Source organism: Camelina sativa, chromosome 14, assembly GCF_000633955.1.
Source record: "Camelina sativa cultivar DH55 chromosome 14, Cs, whole genome shotgun sequence".
NCBI classification, from domain to species: Eukaryota; Viridiplantae; Streptophyta; class Magnoliopsida; order Brassicales; family Brassicaceae; genus Camelina; species Camelina sativa.
This window is the reverse complement of record NC_025698.1, coordinates 8,305,187-8,313,793: the sequence shown is the minus strand read 5'-3', so window position 1 is coordinate 8,313,793 and position 8,607 is coordinate 8,305,187. Positions and strand designations below refer to the sequence as shown.

At 36.3% G+C, this 8,607-nt stretch overlaps 3 protein-coding genes across 3 annotated transcripts in view; 1 reads left to right on the top strand and 2 right to left on the bottom strand.

Moving 5' to 3' along the window:
* The window catches only part of LOC104740443 (developmentally-regulated G-protein 1-like), a 4,456-nt gene extending 1,373 nt beyond the window's left edge, over nt 1-3,083 (bottom strand). The window contains exons 1-11 of the mRNA XM_019236425.1: nt 2,972-3,083; nt 2,414-2,515; nt 2,108-2,175; nt 1,728-1,804; nt 1,414-1,594; nt 1,205-1,261; nt 1,033-1,107; nt 759-878; nt 433-603; nt 189-302; nt 58-93 (exon numbers count right to left, since the gene is read on the bottom strand). Of these exons, the coding sequence (XP_019091970.1) occupies nt 58-93; nt 189-302; nt 433-603; nt 759-878; nt 1,033-1,107; nt 1,205-1,261; nt 1,414-1,594; nt 1,728-1,804; nt 2,108-2,175; nt 2,414-2,483 (969 nt within the window). The 5' untranslated portion in view covers nt 2,484-2,515; nt 2,972-3,083. The remainder of the gene's footprint in view (nt 1-57; nt 94-188; nt 303-432; nt 604-758; nt 879-1,032; nt 1,108-1,204; nt 1,262-1,413; nt 1,595-1,727; nt 1,805-2,107; nt 2,176-2,413; nt 2,516-2,971) is intronic.
* LOC104743354 (crooked neck-like protein 1) lies at nt 5,186-6,910 on the top strand (the record flags this gene model as incomplete). The annotated part of the gene is made up of 1 exon (XM_019236161.1): nt 5,186-6,910. A coding segment is annotated over one exon (1,581 nt), but the record flags the coding sequence as incomplete, so codon positions are not given.
* The window catches only part of LOC104740442, a 5,763-nt gene continuing 4,941 nt past the window's right edge, over nt 7,786-8,607 (bottom strand). The window contains exons 8-10 of the mRNA XM_010461040.2: nt 8,333-8,575; nt 8,189-8,245; nt 7,786-8,077 (exon numbers count right to left, since the gene is read on the bottom strand). Of these exons, the coding sequence (XP_010459342.1) occupies nt 7,937-8,077; nt 8,189-8,245; nt 8,333-8,575 (441 nt within the window). The 3' untranslated portion in view covers nt 7,786-7,936. The remainder of the gene's footprint in view (nt 8,078-8,188; nt 8,246-8,332; nt 8,576-8,607) is intronic.

Sequence of the window (8,607 nt, the reverse complement as noted above, 5' to 3'; positions counted from 1 at the left end):
GCTCGTGCCCCAAACGAGTGCATACTTCATATCCTTCACGAGAGTCCTGTGGACGTGGTTACAAAAGTCTTCCACTGTGCAGCCACCTCGATCCTGATGAATTACAAGTAATCAAAGATGAATATATCATAGATATGGAAGAGTTTCTAGGGTTATCTTGTAAATAAGAAAAGAAAAAATACACTTACAGATGAGAGGACAAAAGGCTCATCAAAATCTGGTTGCTGGCCTTGCGGCTTTGAGTAAACTCTCACAAGGCCCATTTCATCCCACATCCTTGCAAGTAGTCTGTCTAAGTTTAGCTGTTTCAAGGAGCAGAAGAATATCATACTCGGAATAATTATGGAAACTAGAACCGCAACAAATTGGAGTTATAGAATTTTCCATCTTTGCAGATCTAAGACTACTCTTTCGAAATGTTACAAAACTTGCCTTTAGATTGCAGCTAATAACAATGGAATGTGGCTGCCGCGATAGTCTATCCACATCATCAATTCCAACCACATCTATTTTGTTGTAGACATATACACACTTAATATATTTGCGGTTGCCTTCAATGACATCGATAAAGTCATCCACTGTGGCATTCTCACGAAATAGCACCTGCAATACTCCTCACCACAGACTACGATAAGAAAACTTTAAAAATACTCACAAATGTCTGCTAATTCTACTCATAACACTCAAACAAGACAAGACAAGCCAGGAAAACCTTGTCTGAGGCTGAACTGATAGAAGTATAAAGTTGGAACCTCTACCTCAGCATTGTGAATCTTGTATTCGTGCAGAATTTGATAACAGAGCTTCTCATCAATGTGAGTCAAGGGTGCTGTAGTGTTGAAAGAAATTCCACCAGTCTTCTTCTTTTTGAAGTATATCTGGTAAACAGAAAAAATTACATGATCACATTCCACGGGAAAAGAAACCAAGTTTCTGGATGAAGCATACCACGTAAAAGAGGAGGAGTTTTTAGACTTCAGACTATTCAATGCTACATCTATAACTTGACACTGCTAATAAGACAAGCTTTACCTGTGGAGGAGTTTTGTTTAGCCGCAAGCCCACAGCCTCAAGTTCCTTAGTCAGAATTTGCCTGTGGCCTTCACTCTAACAATTTTTGAAGAGCAGAAAAAAAAGGATTAATAAAAGAGTGCAGCAAGCCTACCAAATAGCAATTCACATGGACAGCTAAACCATAACTCACCTTTGAGGCATCAAGAACCATCAATACAAGGTCAGAAGACTTTGCAACAGCAATAACCTGAGATATAAGCAATCATAATCACAGTTCGTATCATTTTGATTATATCTTTCTGATAAGAAACTTTGGAATTAGTCGAAAAAATCTAACTTGAGCACCCTAAGAAGAATAATCAGATAACCAATAAGAAAAGAAAGAAACTAGATTTCAACCTGCCTTCCTCGCCCCTTTCCTTCCGAAGCACCTTCGATAATCCCAGGAAGATCGAGAAGCTGAATCTTTGTGTCATTGTAGTGAATAACGCCAGGGATGCATGTAAGTGTTGTAAATTCATATGAGGCTGCTTCAGAATGAGTTCCAGTTAACATAGTCAAAAGCGTGGACTTTCCGACACTGCGAAGTACAACCACTTCCATCAGTTTTCCAAACCCAAGCCAGCAATTTCTAAAGGAGCAATATAATTTAACCAAAATGGGAAATAAATGTAAATGGATGTTTGAGACTATAAGTATCTAAGACATTCAACCTCGGAAATCCTATGAGTGCAACACGTCCATGACCATACTTGGTAACTTCAAAACCTTCCCCACCTCCACTAGCACCCTGTTAAAGGAATTCGGAAGACAATTACAAACTAAAAGCAGACTCTACTTCAGGTACAAAAACAGAGGCCACGTAGCAGGTAATTCCCCAGTAGATAGCCTTAAAAATATAAGCTAAAAGGTGACAAATAAAGCAGTAACACACTGTCTATTTCAGTTGTAAACATACAGAAATAGCAAGGAAAAGTATAACGATGACCCGAGTAAGAAAGGAATCGAAATAAGCTTCAATAATCTCAATCAGCTAAAACGAAACAAGCGCATAGGCTAATGGTTTAGTCATTTATTAAAGAACTAGCATTACTTTAGGAGGCTCTAAGAGTTGTGTCCTGAGCTTTGCAATCTTTGCCTTGAGCTGACCAAGATGATACTCTGCCCATCAAACAGAACATTATCAATTAGCTGACAGTTACTCTGTTAATTTCAGCAAATGTAAGATCAGGAAAAGGAGAACATAAGCAGCAAACGAAAATGTCAAAGCTGCTATCTGAAGTATATTTATAATGTACTCTAGAGGATCGCAAATCTGTTTACTGTAATATTCCTCATCTAAATTCGTCTCCTAAGGATACCTATAAACTACGTGTTCTATAAGTGAAGAAAAGAGAACCTGTAGCTTTATTCTTCTGCGTCCGAGCCATCTCGGCCTCGATTTCTTTAATCCTTTCGATGATCCCCATTGTGCTTTACTTGTTTCAGCCACTATCTATCACTAGAAAGAAGAAAAGACAAAAGATTTGAGTTTCTAGACTCACTCAGAATCAGACACACGTAACGACAATCAGAGAGTTCACAGATGATCATATAACTAAAACGGAAAACTTCAGAGTGGTATCTTAAAACTAAAAGTCAGAGCTAAATTAACCCAAGAATAATAAATCGAAAGCATAAATTAGCATCGCTATCAATCAAACCAAATCAAGCCAATGAAAATATCCAAAAAAACGAATTCTTCGATAAATGGCAAAAGCTGAGCTCTTCACGTCAATTGTGTAATCGACCAAAACGTATGTATGTCGTCGAGACATCGATTCCCAACATGAATTTCTATAAAACGAGCTCGATATGCAGAATAACATGTAAAGATATGCGATTTCAAGATATATAAGTTTAGCTAAATCAAAAGCATATGCATGAACAAGTTGGGAAGATTTGATGTGCGACTCACAGTAGAAGAAGTGATGAAGGCGATCTCCGGAGAAGAGAGAGAGAGAGAGAGAGAGAGAGAGAGAGAGAGAGCACGCACGCACGCACGCCTGTAGAGAAGAGCAATAGGGCGCACGAAAATAATTACATGGGCCGATTTTATTGTATTCTATAGCCCAAAAGGTCTATTTTCTATTTCGATGCTTATTATCTTGTTCTCGTGAAACGCGACGTTTAATAGCGTATAAAAAACGCTGCGTTTTCTATTTTGAATGTCTTATTTTCTAAACAAAAGAAAAGAAAAGGGAATCTCTTTTTAGTTTAAAATAATAGTGATGGTAATTTGTTATCTTACTAGATTTTAATCTACAGTACACCATAAAACAATTTTTTATATAATATAATTTTAGCTTCTATTTATTTGTTATATTTAGTTAATGAGTATTTGGATTGTTAATTATTAGTATAAATAATAAAATACATAATAACTAATTTATAAGATATTATTTGATTAAGACTGTTTTTACAGAATTTAGTTAAATTACATTGATTTAATATGTCTAGTATTCTAATATTTTTAGTGTTGACCAAATAATTAAATGAGGATTTAATCCGTATTTTAACATCGAATTAATAATATTTTAAATTTATACTAATGTTAATTCAAACTCGTCAAGTCTATAACCCGTCCGGCCATATAACCTACATTATATAGTATTTTAAATTATTTCTAAGCAATGATTGTAAAATTTTAATTGATAAAGAAAAATAGCAATGAAAGGATAATATCCTATTCAAGATATCAATTTAGGAATATGATGTTAAATGAAAAGATTGTATAAGTATAAACAAAAATTGATTTAGGAAAATAGAAATTAATTTAGAAGAGCTTTTTTAGGAATCAAATTGGTTTAATATTAATTGAGTATTCGATTTAGAATTGCCATATTTTAGATATTATTTTGTGCAATTTTCTAAAGATTAACTTTGTAAATAAATATAATTTAAATGGTAGAACACAAAAATGTACTTCAAAAATGTTAATGTAGATGTTGCTTTCAAATAAACCAGAATATCTATTCTGACAACTCTGACAACTTGATACAACAGATATTGTTTTTGTGGTTAATGATGCTTTTGATCCCAACTTCCATACCTGGATTTAGGTTCCATCTTATGCAAAAAACATATTGATTTATTTTACCATTTCAGGTTGGTGCAATGGCAGCACCAAGTGAAATAGACTACGAGTATATCAACTATTTTGTGGTAAGTAAGTATTCTATCTTCACACATCCTTGTAGAAAAGAGTTTCAGAGCATCCTTTGAGCACAACTTGCTGCATCTCAAGATTATTCGAGTTTTTCTCTAAAAAGTGGAATATTGTATAAGGTGAATTGATTTGATAATTGAGTGTTTTACCTATTGTAAAGTGACACATTCATAACTAAATGATTTTTTACCTATTATGATAACGTGACATAGTTTCTAAATTTTGATGTATTCAGACGTGAAGTTTTCTTGATCAAATCAGTAGATACTACACCATTACTCCAGTTGTTCTTACTCATAAGTCATAAGTTGTAAGTTTGGATGTCTCTCTCATTTCTCTAATGCATTTAATGTGTCAACATTAAGAGTTGGAGCAGAGTAACACTTGGCACATTGCAAAGTGGAGAAATTCCATATCTCCTAAGCAAATTTCTTATCAACTTGAATTATTTTGATTCCAAATTAAAATTACTCTTTTTAATTGCAATTAAGTATTGTAGATAATTTCAGTCGCAGTTAAAACAAATAAATTATTGTATTTTGAATTTTTTTTTCCAAAATGTACTTCAGAATTAAACCAACATAAATTGTACCATAACCGAAATAAAAGGCATAAACCGATTTATTGCCTCTTTCTTTCTTTTTTTTTTTTTTTTTAATCAGACGAATGACTTCAAGTATATTTGGTTTATGCCTTTTAAACTCTGCCATAACCGAAATATTTCGCCTTATAAACTCTGCCATATTTGCTAAAGTCTCCAAATCTAAAGACTCTCTTCATCGAGGTATGGTTCCCAAAGAAAAGAAAAAAAAATTCAGTTATACATTCTTAAAATCTCCAATATCTAATCCTCTTTCTTTCTTCAGGGTCCCTTGCACTATAATTATCATTTGGACGATGATGATGATGAAGAACCTGTTTTTGAGTAGTTCCCTTTAAACCTAATTTAGGATCTGTGTTTGACAGATTTGGTACAAGTATATTCACATGGAAGAGATGCTTGGGAATATCGCCGGGGCTAGACAAATATTCGAGCGGTGGATGAAGGATGGGTCACCCGATCAACAAGGTTGGCTCTTGTTTATTAAATTCGAACTTAGGTATAACGAAATCGACCGTGCACGATCACTCTACGATGGACTTGTTCTTTGGCATCCGAAAGTTTCCACTTACATTCGATACGCTAAGTTCGAGATGAAAGGAGGTGAAACTGCGCGTGCAAGGAATGTGTACGAACGCGCCATCGAGGTGTTTGCGGACGATGAAGAACTCTTTGTGGCTTTTGCTGAATTCGAAGAAGGCTGCAAGGAAGTGGAACGAGCTAGGTGTATCTACAAGTTTGCTCTGGATCAAATTCCTAAAGGAAGAGCAGAGGGTTTGTATAAGAAGTTTGTTGCGTTTGAGAAACAGTATGGTGATAAGGAAGGGATTGAGGACGCCATCGTTGGCAAGACAAGGTTTGAATATGAAGATGAAGTAAGGAAGAACCCTCTGAACTACGATTCGTGGTTCGATTACCTTAGGCTAGAAGAGAGTGTAGGGAACAAAGATAGGATCAGAGAAATCTACGAGAGGGCTATTGCTAATGTTCCACCGGCAGAGGAGAAACGGTACTGGCAGAGATATATCTATCTTTGGATTAATTATGCACTCTTTGAAGAGATTGAAACTGAAGATGTGGAGTGTACGCGACTTGTATACAGAGAATGCCTCAAGCTTATCCCTCACGCCAAAGTTTCTTTTGCTAAAATATGGTTGCTCGCTGCACAGTTTGAGATAAGGCAATTAAATCTCACTGGTGCTCGGCGGATATTAGGTAATGCGATTGGAAAAGCTCCAAAAGACAAGATATTCAAGAAGTACATTGAGATGGAACACGATCTGGGAAACGTAGATAGGTGTAGAAAACTATATCAACGGTATCTTGAATGGTCTCCTGAGAACTGCTATGCTTGGACCAAGTTTGCTGAGTTAGAAAGGCCCCTTGCTGAAACAGAGCGAGCTAGAGCCATATTTGAACTTGCAATATCTCAGCCTGCTCTTGACATGCCCGAGGTGCTGTGGAAGGCATACATTGATTTTGAGATATCACAAGGGGAAGTAGAGAGGACACGAGCTTTATATGAGCGACTCTTAGACCGTACAAAGCATTACAAGGTCTGGGTTAGTTTTGCAAAGTTTGAAGCGCAACAACAAGAAGATGATGTTACAGACTGCATCAGACGTGCTAGAGCGGTTTTCGACAGAGCCAACACGTATTACAAGGACTGCACACTGGATCTGAAAGAAGAACGTGCGTCACTATTGGAAGATTGGCTGAACATGGAGACGAGCTTTGGTAAGCTAGGAGATGTTGATCTCGTTCGACCGAAGCTCCCTAGGAAACTCAAGAAGAGAAAGGCCATCACTACAAAAGACGGTTCTACAGAGTACGAAGAATACTCTGATTGTGTTTTCCCAGAAGAATCGCAGACTAAGAATCTCAAGCTTGTTGAGGCTGCATATAAATGGAAGAAGCAGAGGCTTGCTGCTGTTGCTTCGTAAGATTCAAGATTAATGGTTTTTTCTTTTTCTTTCTTGAGTTTATATCAACAAAACAATACGGTTATAGCTGTTGTATTCTTCAGTTGAAGTCCATCTTTTTTCTTTTATGAGATATTCCGATGTATATGAGGATGATGTACATTATGCAAGAGTCTAAATATATACATTGGCGCAATTTGATTTTATAAGTATTTTTTTGTTGTTGTTTTTTTTGTCGTCAAAGCTCCATATAGTTCTTTTATTGTTGCTTAGGGGACATAAATTGGTCATATTTTGGGAGAAATAGTGCATATAAAATCTATGGCAACACCGTTTGATACTGTCTTTTGCAGTGGTTACTTCTTGGAGAAGGTAAAACTGTCTTTATGTTAACTGTCAACCACCGGACGATTGTAGAATATATATATAAGTGGGATTTCAGCAAGCGTATATGGATCATATTATAGTACTATATTATTATCAATACAAGTGGGATGAAAGGAGATACAGAGACAATTCAATATCAAGTAAGCTCTTTAGTCTTTGTAACTGGACGAGCTTCTCGTCTTGCAAGAAAATCTCCTCCAGGGCCAAATTTAAAACATACTTCCAAGGCACTACAACAAGCCAGTGAAATGGTCTGCTAGATCATATTTCTAATACAATGTTTGAGATTAGTTTTATTATTATTTTTTTTTTGGTCGGATGAGATTAGTTTTATTATTGATGTAAAGGTTGTCGTTCATTGTCAAAATTGATTAAACCCAAAGATGTGACTTTTCACTTGCAACCTTTGTGTTCACGTTCTTTTGTGAACCATCGCGTCGTTTATATCTTCTCCCATCTCTACGATGCAACCTATGCGATTTTTGCCCTCTCACATCCATTGGTTTTATATATAAAAATTAATTCGGTACGGTCTTTGTGGTGGGATCCGACCATCTAGTTTGGTTCGATACTAAACGCTGCGTTTTAAACGTTACTAGTCTACTGGAATATGCTTTTTCAACTTTCAACATTTCGCACGAAAACGCATAGAGTAAAGGAACCAACCATCTCATATCAATTCCAATAACACCAGTTAGTAATCCGGTTTAAATCACAAAAGCTACCTTTAAGTCTACAAAATCCAAACTAAAAGAGCAGAGTTAATCTCACATCCAGGCCAGTCAATTTATACGAAACGAAACGCTACAAGAAACCATTTCTTGATGATCCCTTCACTACTACTCTACTACCCTTGCGAACCGGTGACTGTTTCTGAGCAAGCTCTCTTACCTGCAACATAATGTGTGTAGGAATGGCCATTGACCCCTGTTTATTTGGACCTCCCTGCAAAAACACGACCATTCACTGGTTTAGTCTAACACCAAATACTATAATTATACGTTAACTTGACTCTGTTTTATGTTTTAAAAAAAAATCATCTCGGTAAGTGCTAACCATCCTGTTTGACGGAGTTTGAGAAAAGCATGCTCTCCGTAAATTTCGCCATTTGTCCTATCATGAGAGACAGTTGTAGTGTTAGCGAACAAAAAAACCAAGAGGACTAATAATAGAGGCAGTTCATAGTTATGTGGAACCAACCTTGAGATCCACAGGGGTACGGTACACGAATGATGAAAATGAAACCTTTTTGATCTCAGACCATTTCCCTACTCCATATTTCGTCACACCTTCGACAAGTTTTTCAACTTCAGTGACAGTCCAAGCTCGATGATGCTTCCTTCTAATTCCACTTTGCGTGATTGGTAGATCAACGCGATTATTATCATCTGAGCTCTCTCCAGATGAATCTAAGTTCTCTGAATCCATGTAGTCTTGATCCACCTCATTAGAAATTGGTTTTAAATGGCCCTTAC